At 31.7% G+C, this 16,978-nt stretch overlaps 1 protein-coding gene across 6 annotated transcripts in view; it reads left to right on the top strand.

Annotated features, from left to right (window-relative positions):
* NOVA1 (NOVA alternative splicing regulator 1) overlaps positions 1–16,978 on the top strand; it is a 149,162-nt gene that overhangs the window by 103,426 nt on the left and 28,758 nt on the right. For all 6 annotated transcript variants that reach the window (XM_004755161.3, XM_004755160.3, XM_045067693.1 and 3 more), the window contains one exon: positions 8,954–9,120. In XM_004755161.3, the coding sequence (XP_004755218.1) occupies positions 8,954–9,120 (167 nt within the window). The remainder of the gene's footprint in view (positions 1–8,953; positions 9,121–16,978) is intronic.

Genomic DNA, 16,978 nt, shown 5'->3' with positions numbered 1-16,978 from the left:
GAAAATTATTTTTCCATCATCACGCTATAACATATGTGACTTTCTTAAACGGATGTAATTTGGTAGCTGGCCTAACATTACATTTTCAGAAGGTATATGGTATTTGACAAAACCTATATCTCTCTGCATTTGTTAGTTATATATGTCCTTGGCCCAACTACTTCAAGGTAGTATTATCTGCTCTGGTTATTGTGAATATTAAATGAGATAGTATATATATTAATAATATATTAAATACATGTATTTTTACACATTTTTTTAAAGATTTTACTTATTTATTTTTTTTATTTTTTTTTTTTTAATTTTTTATTTTTTATAAACATATATTTTTATCCCCAGGGGTACAGGTCTGTGAATCACCAGGTTTACACACTTCACAGCACTCACCAAATCACATACCCTCCCCAATGTCCATAATCCCACCCCCTTCTCCCAAACCCCCTCCCCCCGGCAACCCTCAGTTTGTTGTGAGATTAAGAGTCACTTATTTATTTGACAGAGAGAAATCACAAGTAGATGGAGAGGCAGGCAGAGAGAGAGAGAGGGAAGCAGGCTCCCTGCTGAGCAGAGAGCCCGATGCGGGACTCGATCCCAGGACACTGAGATCATGACCTGAGCCAAAGGCAGCGGCTTAACCCACTGAGCCAACCAGGCGCCCTTTACACATATTTTAATAAAAGTCATAAGATGGTTTGTAAATTTAACTAAGTATAATCAACATTTAAAGCACTCATCTTACAATAATAATCTGAGATACATATTGTAAAATTACTTAAAATTTTAAGTTAGTTCTTCCCAGTGAGTATAGGGACATGGAAAAGAAAGCAAATTAAAGGAAAAGATGTATGGTTGTGAACTTCAGAGAAGACCTTTGAATGGCTTCATTTCTTGAAATTGCTAAAGTATATATTTTCCCCTGAAAGAATGTAATACTACATTTCTATACCTACCAGACCTTTAAATATCCTTAAGTGGGGCTTTTGCTGGTGTAATTACCTTAAATACCCTTAAATGGGACTTTTCCTGATGTAATTACAGTAATAAATATGGAATGCATATAAGTCAACTATTTATAAAGGCATTAATAGGAATAGATGTTGCTTATATATAGGTCATTATAGAAGATACATATTAGAGACATGGCAACATTATCTGTTGAAAGGTATAATATTAAAAGCATGTATTTTCAAGTATTAAAATCTTTCAACAGTTTTAATCTGTTAAATTTATCATTACTATTACTGTTATTTGCAACTTTTAAAATAATTTACATTTTGTTCTGTCTAACCTGAAATTTGTATAACATGTTAGTACAAGTGATGGGTAATCTGTAGTATATTATTAAATTTAAACTGAAGGAAAGCTAACAAGCTACTGCTTCTGCTTTTTTTTTAACCACAAAAACATACGAGTAATTAAATTACCATGATTATAGATTGAAAATAGTGAAATACTCCTTGAAGTGGCTTTATCCATTTAAAAAAAAATGATACACTCTGTTTCAGTTTTATTGAAGTGTAGTTCACATAATATGTTATATTAGTTTCAGGTGTAAACATAGTGATTCAGCAATTCTGTTCAATACCCAGTGCTCATCACAATAAGTGTAGTCACCCTCTGTCACCATACAGTGTTATTATGTTCCCTATGCTGTACATTTCATCTCTGTGATTTATTTATTTTATAACATCTAATCCCCCCATTTCACCCATCCCCCATCCATTTCCCCTCAGGCAACCATCAGTTTGTTTTCTGTATTTATGATTCTATTTATGCTTTTTAAAAAATTTTTTTATTGTTTAAGAATAAATTCACTTGGGCGCCTGGGTGGCTCAGTGGGTTAAAGCCTCTGCCTTCAGCTCAGGTTATGATCCCAGGGTCCTGGGATCGAGTCCCACATCAGGCTCTCTGCTCCACGGGGAGCCTGCTTTCTCTTCTCTCTCTGCCTGCCTCTCTGCCTACTTGCGATGTCTGTATGTCAAATAAATAAATAAAATCTTAAAAAAAAAAAAGAATAAATTGACTTACATAAATCATGGGATTACCATTTTATTACTGTCCAGAACTATATAGTTGAGTCCAAGTTATTATGGAAGTGTTAAATATATTTGAATTATATAATAAATCAGGAGATATTTCTTAAAATGGTAAAAACTAAATGTTATATTGAAAAATTGAAACTTTATTCAGAATATATGCTGCTCAGAATAAGTAATTTCTCAGTCCTGTAAGAAGCCCTTATCTTACTGTAAAAATTATCAAAACATGTCATGCTTTATTCTAAATATGTTTTTGCCTATTGCAAAGTTAATTGGCACTTCCACTTTCTCAGTCCTTTTCAAGGCCAAAATCATTGTCAGTAGGTTATCCTAGAATTATTAATATTCTACTAGATTTTTATATTGGTTTTTCATTTTGAGATGTTTCACTGTCATTCATCCAACCAGATCGCTTACTTTAGAGTGATACTGGTATTTCCTAAAGAATTATATATTTGCATTCTTGTCATAAAATACTAGGATATATCTCAGTAATATATAAATATATAATATATAAACCAATTCATTTTCTTTCTTTTTTTAAAAGATTTTATTTATTTATTTGACAGAGAGAAATCACAAGTAGATGGAGAGGCAGGCAGAGAGAGAGAGGGAGGGAAGCAGGCTCCCTGCTGAGCAGAGAGCCCGGTGCAGGACTCGATCCCAGGACCCTGAGATCATGACCTGAGCCGAAGGCAGCGGCTTAACCCACTGAGCCACCCAGGCACCCAAACCAATTCATTTTCTTAACAAACAAAATGTTCACTAATTTTCATTACAGTTGGCAATCAGAAATATGTGGGTCAAATCATTAGTATATGCCCATTATTCTAGACTAGATTCATTCTAATGGACATGAAAATTTATAACTTACTATACTTTTTGAAATCATTTCCCCAGATATATCTGTTTTATACACATTAACTGATCTTAGAAACCCAAAGAAGGTAACTGGTTTGTTAGACATTTTATGAATAAATAGTTCTTAAAACCAATCACATATGTTTTCAATATACAGATAAGAACATTTAGAGTCACTTTTTCATTTACTCAAAAAATAATTCTTTTTTCTTTTTAATTTTTTTCTCAGTGTTCCAAAATTCATTGTTTATGCACCACACCCAGTGCTCCACGCAATACATGCCCTCCATAATACTCACCACCAGGGTCACACCACCATCTACCCTCCTCCCCTCCAAAACCCTCAGTTTGTTTCTCAGAGTCCACAGTCTCTCGTGATTTGTCTCCCCCTCCAACTCCCCCCAGCTCACTTCTCTTCTCCATCTCCCAATGTCTTCCATGTTATCCCTTATGCTCCACAAGTAAGTGAAACTATGTGATAATTGACTCTCTCTGCTTGACCTATTTCACTCAGCATAATCTCCTCCAGTCCCATCCATGTTGATACAAAAGTTCGACATTCATCCTTTCTGATGGAGACATAATACTCCATTGTATATATGGACCATATCTTCCTTATCCATTTGTCCACTGACGGTTGTCTTGGTTCTTTCCACAGTTTGGTGACTGTGGCCATTGCTGCTATGACCATTGGGGTACAGATGGTTCTTCTTTTCACTACATCTATATCTTTGTGGTAAATACCCACTAGTGCAATTGTAGGGTCATAGGAAAGCTCTATGTTTAATTTCTTAAGGAAATCTCCACATTGTTTTCCAAAGTGACTGTACCAACTTGCATTCCCACCAACAGTGTAAGCATCCACAGTATACCAGGCACTATTCTAGATACTTGAGGATGTAGTAGTGAGCATTACAGACAAGGTCCTTTTATATTTTACTTTAATTTTTATCTTTGCTCATACTGTTATTGTTCCCCAATTTTCTCCATAGCATGAATTCATTTCATATTCTCTCTATATATTTTATATGTTTTATTTATTTGTATTTGTTTTATGTATAGTGTCTATATGAACTAGAATATGAACTACAGAAGGATTTGTCTGGTCACTCGACTTCTAGTGTAGTACCTAAAATTTAGTAGGTACTTAATAGATTTTTGTCAAATGAATGAATTGAATAAAATGAGGACAAGGAGTGTGTGATATCCTGAAAGCTAAGCAGAATGTTTCTAGAACCAAATGGTCAACTCTGTCAAATGCTGCTGATGGGTTGAATTACATAAAGACATGAAGACTGGATTTACCCAGGTATAGCTATGACGAATGATTTGTATGGGGTGAGGGACAAAAACCCTGTTAGAGTACATTCAAGAAAAATGGAAATGGTGAAGAAGCAAAAAGAGAGTATTTTTTAATATATCTATATCTATAGATAGATGATAGATAGATAGATAGATGGAAAGATATCATTCAAGGAATTTTGAGGGATAATGAAATTAAGCTGTAACTGGAGAGATGAGTATGAGGCCAAAAAAGCCTTTGAAATGTTTTTCTTATATTTTGAAAATTCCAAATCTACAATAAAAGAGTATACAGTGAACCCCCTTATGCCCTTCACATATACCAGCAATATCACGATTTTTGTTGACTTATTTTTTTTTTTAATTTATTTGACAGAGAGAAATCACAAGTAGATGGAGAGGCAGGCAGAGAGAGAGAGGGAAGCAGGCTCCCTGCCGAGCAGAGAGCCGGATGCGGGACTCGATCCCAGGACCCTGAGATCATGACCTGAGCCGAAGGCAGTGGCTTAACCCACTGAGCCACCCAGGCGCCCCATTTGTTGACTTATTTTATTTACTCATTTTTGTTGTTGCTGCAGAAATATTTTGAAGTGAATTCCAGTCATTTTAGCTGTATGTACTCCAGTATGCATCTAAAAAAAAAAGAAAGAAAGAAAAAAAAATAGCAGGTTTTTACACAACCTGATGCCATAATCACTCCTAAAAGTAACAGCAATTCCTTGATGCTATCTAATACCTAGTTCTTACCATATTTCCACAATTGTTTAAAATAAAAGTTTTTTATTCTAAGTCCAGTCAAATTCTAATTTACATTTGATCATTATATCTCTAAATTTTCTTCTAGTCTAGAGTACGATCCCTCTTTTATTGATGAAGCAAGATCAATTGATCGGTAGACTGTCTTACATTCTTGATTTGTATCTTGGCTTCTTCATTGTGTCATTTTATTTATTTTTCTGTTTGCAATATTATTGTAAACTGTAATGTAGTGTAAATGTTTGATTAGACTTTTTCATCTACTTTGGGAGACATACTTCATAATCGGTGCCCTGTGTGTCATATTTCATCACATCAAGAGACACATTGTTCACTCTCATTCTTTCTTAAGGTAATGTTGATCAATGAAGTCAATTGGTGAATGCCTTATGTTTCCATTCATAATTACCCATTAACTTTTCATCTTATGATTTGATGATCTTGGCCTAATTCAGTTATTTCACTTACTTTACTAGAGGGTAATTTCTTAATTCTGTCATAAAGGAGGGGTCTTTAAAAATTGAATAAATTGCATTTTTGCTGATGGAAATGATCTAATAGAGAAGGAAAAATCACAATGTTAGGAAGAACATCAATACATGAAAAAATGGCAAAGTTGGTAGGTAAGAAAGAATAGAGTCCACTGCATAAGTGATTAGGAAATACCTCAGGTAGGAGCAGGAACAGTCTAAGTAACTTGCAAGGTTACAGTAGCACAAAGTAAGTATATTTTATTAAATTTCTATCAGAATTTTTCTATAGAATCGTTTTGATAATTGTACCTAATTTTAGAGCATGCATTTTCAGTTTATAATATTGTATGTGAAATTAAAACTGAAACCATTTTAAATTTCACTGCCTATATTTGACATTGACCCTATTTGTTAGAGTTTTTCTAATTTCTTCCTCAAAAGTGATTTTTAAATTAATGTGTCTTATACATCTATATCCTTACATCATAAAAAATGGGGACATATACTTTTTTTATGTAATTGTTTTTCAGCTTTTGTTGCTAGTCTGTTGCGAAGAGAAATAAATGCTACTGCTAAACAAATAAAATGATAAATAACTGGCAGTTTAGTTTAGCCACTAATGGAGACTAAAAGTCTTTAAAATGACAAAAACAGCAACTTTTATGATTTATAGATGCATTTTCATTACACAGTTTGGTCATATACTTGACAGTTTTCTCTCTTGGTGACTTTCTACTAAAAATTATAGTTTTGTGTTATCAGAGTGAAAAGGCCATTAGAGTTCAATAGAAGAATTTGACAGCATCTCTTCTGAAGCTTACAACAATTCCCATTGGTGGATGTACAATCTCCTTTTCCCCATTTTTTAAAATAGTAGTAGTTCTAATGATAGTAATATAATTTATTCTCGAAGAATACCTACTACAAATTTGAACCTATGAACTATCTCCAAATTGTCTCTCATATGCTATATGAAATTCAGTTTTAGACAATCATATTTCTTTCTTTTTTTTTTTAAAGATTTTATTATTTATTTATTTGACAGAGAGAAATCACAAGTAGATGGAGAGGCAGGCAGAGAGAGAGAGAGGGAAGCAGGCTCCCTGCCGAGCAGAGAGCCCGATGCGGGACCTGATCCCAGGATCCTGAGATCATGACCTGAGCCGAAGGCAGCGGCTTAAACCACTGAGCCACCCAGGCGCCCCTAGACAATCATATTTCTTTATGGCTCAGTGATTTCCATTTACTACCTGTTGGTCTCTACACTCTGAAGAGTATTGTCACTCTTTTGGGGTTACTGTATTGTCTGCCATGATATGTACTCTACTATAAATTAGAATTTTAAAAGCAACTTGAATTATATAATCTCTTCAGTTACACAGTGCCATGTTATTGCTTTTTCAGAATCCCTGAAGCTGATTTCCTTTCCTGTTTTGGCATCCCCAAAAGAGCACTCTGTATTTGTTTTGGAGACAGGAATGTAATATGATGTTTTATTTTGTCTCCTAACTTAGATAGAACATATTGCATGAGCTACATTGACCAATTATTATTATACTTTCTAATCATTTATTGGACAGTTAATACAACCTTGTAAAGACTTCCCTAGATTATCCCTATAAACTAGATCATTTTACCCAAGAACCACAGAGATAGAGCTAAATAGATAAGGATGAAGAAAAGCTGATTGGGAGAAACAGGAAATATTAAGCCCTCAAACTCACCTGATATTTTTCAGATTCTCTTCATTTTTACAAATGACATACTTGCTCTCTACTGAAATATATTGTACAACTTAAGAAACTAAGTTTTTCATTGACTTGAATCTTTGTTTAAAACATGAAGGTTGAATTTAGATGTATCCATATAATATTTATTACTCTTTAAAATTTTGTCCTTTTTGTAGAAGTAAGTATGAGAATCTTTTATTGTTCTTCTAAAAATTCTAAACTACTAGAAAAAATGGTTCATTGAGGTAGTTAATCCTTAAGGCAATATAAACCCCTTATGGTTATTTTAATGTTGGTAGCTTTGCAAATTTGTCCTTCCAAATGTATTTGGAAAATGTTTTATAGAGTGGCTTAGAATTTTTAAACTGTATTACCAAAAAGAAATGTGTTAAGTACTTAGGATTTTTCATATTAATTGAGAAGCAATATTTTATAAATTTAGAAATAATCAATCTTTTGATTTTTTTGATAACTGTTTGGTAAAGAAATACTTCTAAGAAGTGAGTTTATATGTTGTGTTGAGGTGTTGAGTTTAATACCAACCTGCTGTAATGAGGCTCAGGATAGTCTGAAAACTCATCTTTTTTTGCCTTAAACGTATAAAATGTATACGTATAAAATGAGTTATAGGACCATTGTATTAGATTCAACCAATTTCATTTTAGTCTTGTCTCGCCTATTTCTACATGTTATTTACTAGATGTGAAATGAACACTGTTAATTAATCTTTATCAATTATCCATAAATTTCAAATTTCATAGGCTATTTTTTAAGATTTTATTTATTTATTTGTTTATTTTATTTATTTATTTGTTGGGAGAGGGATAAGCTGGCTCCACGCTGATAATAGAGCCTGACATGGGATTTGATCTCATTACCCTGATGACCTGAGCCAAAATCAAATCAGATACTTGACTGACTGAGCTACCCAGGCACTCCATAAACTATTTTAAAATTTTGTTCTTAACTCTGATATTCTGTCTTACTATTAAAAACAAAATAAAGGTAGTGTTGACTCATTTATCTAATAAATATTTATTGTGCACCTGTTATGTACCAGGGAGTGTTAAAGACTTTGGGAAACTATGGCAGAAAACAAAACAAGTTAATCTACTATCCTCTGAGAGTTTGCATTCTAGTAAAAAAGTTAAAAATAAACAAATATACAATATCAGGTAGGGTTGTTGCTATAATTAAGAGCATGGTACATGACTAGAGGATGATAAAAATGAAGAAATTTACCTGCTATGTAAACTTTCCAAGACTTCCTCTACCCACCAATTTAAATGCTCTTTTCACTCAAGATCATCCATATGTGCCATCCATGTAGGTAGGTACAGTCATTATTTCTAATATCATGCGATTAAATAATTTCTGGCCTGATGTTAGTTTAGTTTTTCAACCTTAAGACCCCCTCTCTGAAAGCTGGGTCCATTGATCTCCATCTATGTTTTATCAGTTTTTAATCCTAAGTCTTTTTGTAAGTGCTTAGCAAATACTTTCTTTGTCAATGAATGAACGATATGCTCAGAATGTCTTAAGGTCTCTGGCTGTACTGGAAACCCAAGGCCATTTTTGACACTTAGAAAAGACTGAGTTTAAAAAAAAAAATGGTAGAAAGTAACATTTATGTATGTATTCATTTTGTTTGGCTCAAGTGAACATTTTAGTTTATTAAGAGTTCTACATTTTACATTATTTTATTAGCCTAACTTTATCATCCTTTTTCATAGATTTTTGGAAAAAAAAAAAAAGAAGGAAAGTTTTCTGAAAATTAATCTTTTATCCACAGGTACTACTGAAAGAGTATGCTTGATCCAGGGAACAGTTGAAGCACTGAATGCAGTTCATGGATTCATTGCAGAAAAAATTCGAGAAATGCCCCAAAATGTGGCCAAGACAGAACCAGTCAGTATTCTACAACCCCAAACCACCGTTAATCCAGATCGCATCAAACAAGTGAGTGTTTAGTTGGGAAATCAAAGAGAAATATCCACAGCATAGCTTGAATTCCTTATAAAAGAAGCTTTAACATCTTAGCATATAAAGTTTTTCTTTTCCTAAGCATACTTAATATATAACAAAGTTGTCATTTTATTTACTTAAAGACAATCAGAGTCTCTTCCTTAGATTTATCAGTTGATTTATTGATTGATTGAATATCTCTTTTTTTTAGTGTTACACTAAGGAGCAATTATGTGGCTCATTTCTTTTGTCATTGCCTTTTAAAGAATTTATAGGCACAAATTTGATTAATTTATAGGAATTTAATCTATTTATATTACATTCAATTTTTAAATAAAGTATACAAATTGAAATGAAACTATATCCTCAAATTTCAAGTACCATATTTTAATAATATTTGTAGTCTTTAGTATAGTTCTTAGCCATATAAACTCCTGTTTTGTTAATTTGTTATATTCAACATTTTTTATATAAAATATGTATAAGTAAATTTTTGTACCTAGCAAATAGTCCTTTGTTACAAAACAGCTATTATGTTCTGTATAACATATAGTACTTACATATATATATGTCGTGAAGGGCCAGTGTTCATTTTTAATGTGTGAGATTTTCTGTAACAAAAATTTTACTTGATAAAAGAAAATGTGAGTTTTTAAGATTGATTAATGACTGACATGAGAAAAACAAAATTCTTTAATGTTAAATTAGGTGAATTCTTCCCCATGAACTCTTTAGATTCTCAAATTTTTTGATACCTCATGAATGTGATTATTGTTTCTGCATTTGCCTTTTTATGCCTTCAAAAGAAATGTATTATTCTTCATTAATTCACAGAATACTTAATTTACAGAATTTTATGTTCATTGTAATAAATTTGAAATGTAGCTCAAAATCTTATTAATTTCATGTTTCTGAATTGAGAAAAAATTTTAAACTAAACAATATATTATAATTTTACCAATATATAGATAAAAATAAGCCTAATTAATCATATACAAACATAAGAATTAATAATTAGGTAATATATTTCCAAATTATAGGTTAACAGTCAATTTTCTTTTAATTACCATTGAAATTTCTATTAATTACCATTAAAAAATTTCCCATGTTTTATCAGACAGCTGTTATCCCATATAAGATTGTTCATTTTATACTCCTTGTCACTGTCAAGATGGTTCAATTTGTGTACCCTTCACAATTTTTCAAGGACATATCTTTTAATTTTTGCATGACAGAATGTAAATAATTTAGAGGTCTAAACATCAGTAGATTTTTTTAATTCTTCACAGCCATTTATAGTTTTGAAATGTTTAGTTTAGCTATGCTAACTGAATACAAGGAATATTTTTAAAACTGACCCCAGAACTCTCTGGAGGTGGTCAGATTCTAAAACTATGAGTTTAGTTAAAGACCTCTGTGTTAAAATCACCTGGGGCTGAGATTTTACAGAATTGGCACTAAAGTGTAGGATTTATTGACTTTCTACCTTACTCCAACCTATTACTTCTCTCTTTTCTTTTCTAACTTCTGTGAGAAAACTTCAAGCATTTAGAGATAAGAGCGAACATCTTGATTTTTTTTAAAAGTAAAATATACAGTGTAGTTTGAGTAGTATGATATCACTGGTGGTATATTTAGGACAATGATATGAATTATTATTTATTATTTTTATTATAATAGGTAACACCATCATATAATGGAATATGAATAATTGTTATAATTCTGATTTTCTCTATGCAATATGAAATTTGAGGGCTACTTTATATCTAGTACCAATATAGATTGATGAAAACCAGAATTTGAAAAATGTTTGGTTTATTTTTACTTGCCTTATTCAGATAATGTTATTTAAATTTAAAATAAGTGTTAAAAAATAATAGTGATTGATTGACTTTTGTGTATTTTCATTCATTTGTAAGCCTTGTAGATATTGATGGAATTAAAATTATTGTTGGTTTTAATATTTTCATGTAATAATAATGTATGCAATTAGAGTATCATTTAAAATCATCAAACAAGTACACTAAATCTAGTAGGACAATATATTTAACCCTTAAACCCTTTATTAATAAATGTAAAAATTGAAAAATTTACTCAAAAAATCTGGAAAAAAGATAAAAAATATTTCCAAGATATTATAGATCAACAGTTTTATATGTTCTAAGTTTTCTATTTTAACAATATAAGATTTTTTTGTTGGGTTATTCTCCAAATAGTAAGTCAAGCATATAAATTTAAATGACCACAAATTTATTTCTGAAAACGCTGGTTGTCCATTATCAAATAATACGTCCAAACTTAAATTCTCTAGAATATATAAAAACATTTCATATGATATTTATATATGGTGTAAGCTATACTGCATAGAATCATAGTAAGATTTCTTTTAAATGATGGTCTTTCCTTTAACTTTCCTTTATCTCTACTTTGGGCTTTATTTAGTACTGAAGTTAATTTTAAAAACAATTTCTTTAAAGCATCTTCTTAGAATTTTATTTTAGTTAAGTTGTACAAAGAATAAAATTAGAATTTCAAAAAATGAGAGTGCTAGAAAATATAACTTCTGCATAGAAATGAATTCATGTTGAATATGAAATTACAGATTTTCTTAATGTTTATTACTATATATGTCTGTTGTGTTTTAAGATTGATAATTTTAAGGTCTTGCTTCTTAAAAACATACAAGTTATGTGTAACTTGGACTTAAAATAGGAACTAAAAGTTAGTTCTAGACAAATAAAAGTTGCTTTAAAAGTTATAATTTCAAATCATATATTATGGACTTTTAACAGAATATTATATTCTGAATTATGTAATCTAGTTACCATTGGTAACTGAATAAATTGCATGAACCAGAACGTTCTGCCCAAATGAAACCTACCCTTATTGACTGAATGAGTGCTCAAATATAGTTTCTTAAGAAAATAATGCAAACTGGTCTTGCAGGTCTTTCATATAATGGAATGATAAAATGTAGCATGACACCCTTATAACCAACCTTAGATGTTAGGTGTTGTTCCCTCTCAAATTTGTTTTGTTATTTTTTTATTTCAAAAACATTTATTTGCTAATAGAGGGATTCTAATACTTTATATATTCAAATGATAATAGTAATAATAATTAACAGGTATTGAATAATCAAAATATTGTGGTCTCTGTTCTATAACTCTAATTAGGATTATTAAGGTTGCTTTTGTTATGATGATGATGAGGAGGAGGAAATACCTAATACCATTGTGCTTATTTTACAAGTCAGTATGCTTAGAAATTGATATGCAACAAAAGCCAGTAAACCAAAGTTAAACATATTAATTACAACATAGGACATACGATTTCTTATTTTCAGGACATACAAATAGCAGAGACATTCAGTGATCTTCAAATGATTTAAACCCTGTTTGTAAGAGTTCTGAACTCATTCCTGGAGCATGTTTTCAGCCCAGATTTTTTAGTACACACATCCATTTCCACCTTTTTATATTTTGACCATGATACTTTTGTCCCTGCCTGGGATTACTGAAACTATTCTTCTTTTAAGTCCCTCAAACCCTCCTCTAAATATGGTTGTCTGTACATAATGAGTCAATACAATAAACTCTAAAACAAGGTAGAAACCATAAATCAGTGATATAGTTAGCATCTGTTAACTTCTTTTGTCTGTTACAGATTTTCAGCAGTGTTTTTCCCCTTTTGGCTCAAATGTATTTTTAAGAAAAGACACAATGTATTTTTAAGAAAAGAGCAAAGTAGTTATAGGCATTTAGAGCATTCTCTTATATTTAAAAAAGTCAAATGAAAATATCAGAAATGTTAACTTAGTCAAAGAATTTTGCTTCTGTCATAAAAAATTGGCAAAAATAGCACATAATGTGTTCATTATTCATCCATTCTGTCATGAATTTATTAAATTCCTTCTTGCTGAATTGTAAGATATATTAAATTGTAGCCCTTGCTCTCTAAAACTACTTTGGGAGAGATCATAAATGATTAAAATAATTTATAAAAATGTCAAACTGTATTATATACCAAAACTACAATATGAACAGTGTACTATAAAAGTTCAGAAGCATGTGAAAGCAATGTAGGCTGGAGTGACATTTGGTCTTATAAAATAGGTGAAGATTTGAACTGGGCCTTGAAGATGATATAGGAATTTCCTAAGTAGAGGAGAAGAAAGCAAAAAGCTTATTATAGGCATGTGAAACAATATGGATTTGAGGAGAAAGATACAATGGTTGAATAGTAAGGAGACTGTCATGACAGAAATGAAACATGTGGGTTGGAATTTAGAGGAAACTAATGTTAGAAAGGTAGGTGGGACCAGATAGTAGAGAGCCTTGGTGTCTGGCCAAGGGGCATTCTACAGACTATGGATACTTCCTAATATTTCCCAAAAGAGCTCTTTTAATTTCTCTGGAAAGTTAGAACCAAAGGAGGCACCTCTGCATTTTGTTCCCTTCTGTGCTAAAAATCCAGACTGACCCTTAGGGTTCCTGTGAGTTCAACTGTTGCTGGAGAAGAGAACTATGACAATTAAGTGAGTGATCTACTATGCAGATCTTTAGGTTTGAAGGTTTGTAAGATAATATTTTCTAAACTTCTTTCATGTAACACTCACAAGTCTAAGGAATGTTAAGCCTTGTCAGGCTAAATAAATAAATAAAGGTTTGGTAGTCAAGAATGAAGGATGAGTAATGGAATAGTGCTATCTATGATGTTATTCTTTTTCTGTGCCAGCCATTGTGCTATGCACTTGACATGTATTATCACATTTTTTTCCATCTTCATAAAAACCTATGAAGCAGGGAAAGAGTAAAGAATCCATGTTATACTTATGGAAGCTGATGTTCAAAGGAATTGAGTAGCTTACCCAAGGAAATTTAACTGGTAATTGATCTTAAGACTGAGCTCTAAGGCCTCCAATTCTGAGCAATGCTGATAAAATCAAATCCAAAAGATTTCTCTCTGGGGACTTTTCAATATCTGGAATAAGCTTTTCCGAGAAGGGAACCTCATTTAAAATAGAATGTCTTGGGTCAGGGTAAAGTTAAGAGACTAGGCAATATTTTAAGCAGATGACAAACACCTAATCTCTTTTGGTACTGAAGTTGAGAAGACTACCTGAAGCTGAAAGATATTTCGAAGTAAAATCTGTAAGGCCTTGAGACTGATTTGTTGTAGTTCCAAAATGGTGAGAAAAGAATGATAAATGATTATATATATGTATATAGGATTTGATCCAAGCAGAATGGTGAAGCCTAGAAAGCAGTAAGTGAATTTCAGTTAGGCGTTTGTTTGAGATAGTATTTTTATGTGTTGCCGACAGATTGAGTAAGTTGGAAGTAGCATGCTTTTCTCTTGAAGTAGTCTTTTATAGAAGTACAGGTACGAATATAAAACTGAAAATGTAGATCCTTAATTACATTTGAGGAGGTAATTCACTTACCATCTTCATAGTAGGAGAGGGGGTAAAAAGAAGCAAAGAATGAGATGAAGAAGGAGTTACCAGAAAAAGTAAGTCAGAAACATTATAGTATAGTAATTCAGTGCGTGGGATCTGGAGCAGGACTGCTCAGGTTCAATTCCTGGCTTTTTAATTTACCAGCCATGTAACTTTGAGTGAGTTGTTTTGCTTCTCTGTACCTCAACTTCTTTACCTATAACATGGGACTAGTAATAATAATCTATTTCATAGGGATATTGTGTTAACTGAGTAGAACTATACCTGGTTCTTAGTAAGTGCTCTTTATTAATCATAAAGATAAAAAGGAAATCAGTAATACTCTCTGTGATAAAATAAGGAGAGAAAGTTTAAGGAAAGATGCTAAAAAGTTTCAAATACCTAGAAAAAAAGAAAAGAATAATTTTTTTTAAAGATTTTATTTATTTATTTGACAGAGAGAGATCACAAGTAGGCAGAGAGGCAGGCAGAGAGAGAGAGAGGGAAGCAGGCTCCCTGCTGAGCAGAGAGCCCGATTCGGGACTCGATCCCAGGACCCCGAGATCATGACCTGAGCCGAAGGCAGTGGCTTAACCCACTGAGCCACCCAGGCGCCCCGAAAAGAATAATTTTTTTAAGTAGGAAATTATTGGAGAATTAAAGGCCACTGTTAATCATATGGTGAGAGCAAAATCATTATTTCGTACTAATATTATTTCCTAAAAGTGACCAGTTCCGTTAGGTAAAGAAAGAAAATGGTATGAAGGGTAAAAATGCTGATTTGGGATTTTGGATATACAAAGGAGTAAAATACAAGTTAGATAAGGGAGGCTCCCATAACCCCTGCTACTCAAGAGGGAATGGCTTGTGTTAAAGAATAAAAAGGAGCTTGAAAAGGTAGAGAAATTAGAAATGAGATTACTATGAGGGAAGAAGATGTCTCAGGAGTAGTAGAAAGTTAATATTTAAGGTGTTAAGGTCCTACTCTATGGAGGGTGGGAGGTCTAAGTATACAATTTTGTCTTAATGAAAAGAAAAGGAAGATGGAGGGAAAAAAGTGTTTTGGAAAATGGAAAAAGTTCAAATGTCAATTGCAGTGAGTAAGGAAGTTCGTTCTGAAAAATCATGATTTCTTTCAGATAATAAAGATTATCAGTTGAAAGGTAAATAAAATACATGGGAATAGACAGTTGATGAAAAGAATAAAGGTACAAAATAGCAATTATGAGGAAAATAAGCTATAGAATACAAATAAATTCTGAAAAACCTGGGTAGATTGGACAACATGAGTTTCTATTAGTGAGGAGGGGTTTCAGATAGTTCAGACATTGGAAGAAGACGAGGATACTTGTCACAATGAAAAACCTAAGATGACAGTTACATATTAACATATTTTATCCTTTTTTTAAAATAAAGCACTATACTGATTTATTTAACAGAACTCAAAACACAGATTTGGGAAGGTGTTTACTTCACTAATATTACTCAGCTAGTAATAGATTTTGGAATTACAATTGAGAGTTGTTTATTGCTGGTCTCACTATACCTATAAATATCAGAGGTTCTTGACAGTTTGTTACTGTAGATTTGCTTGGAGGTAAGCTGCATATATTATAGAGTTTATTTATAGCAATATTTTCTGGTCCAGCAAAACTGTCACTTGTTAACAAGAGTGCATTTTACAATTTGTAATTACTTTCTAGTTCTTATTCCCAGAAGCCTAGTTATATCCACTTTTAACTAAATGTCTATTGTCAAATCATTAATATTTTTAAACTATTTCAAAGGATCCACTATTTTGAAGTTGTAAACTACTTTAAAATTTTCTGCAATAGTAATTCAGCCTTCAATCTTTAAAGCAGAATTCTTAAACAGTAAATACGTGTAAATAAAAACATATTACACTTTTCCATTTGAAAGATAAAATTATACTAAAAAATGACTGTCCTTCACAATCACTATTTCATAAATGTAAAGAAAGCATTTTAAAGGAGGATGTACTTCATTCATTTTTTATAATAAATATTTTAATATACTATTGCTTATATGGATATTCAGTTACATCTTCATGATGTGTAACAGAAATTTTACTAAATGATTTTTAATCTGAAACCACAAATTTTTAATCTGTGTAGTAAGTAGGAGTAAATGCTTTGTTTATAAGATACAGGGGAACAAATCTATATTGTACTTATATTGTACCTTGAACTATTTCTTATGGATTCTTTGGTTCTATTTCTGTTGTTAAGAAAACTATAAAGGCTGTTTCATTAATCTAATTAATAAACATTTTAAATTAAAGGTACTATTCTAATATATTTACATTTATCTGTTTTTAGACCAATTTTTGTAGCTAATACTTTTTAAAAAATCAACCAAAATGAAAACTTTCTGGAATCCTTTTATTGTTGT

This window comes from Mustela putorius, unplaced genomic scaffold (assembly GCF_011764305.1).
Source record: "Mustela putorius furo isolate JIRA1106 unplaced genomic scaffold, ASM1176430v1.1 tig00003898_pilon_pilon_pilon, whole genome shotgun sequence".
In the NCBI taxonomy this organism is placed as follows: domain Eukaryota; kingdom Metazoa; phylum Chordata; class Mammalia; order Carnivora; family Mustelidae; genus Mustela; species Mustela putorius.
The sequence above is the reverse complement of the archived record's forward strand: the minus strand, read 5'-3'. Positions and strand labels throughout refer to the sequence as shown.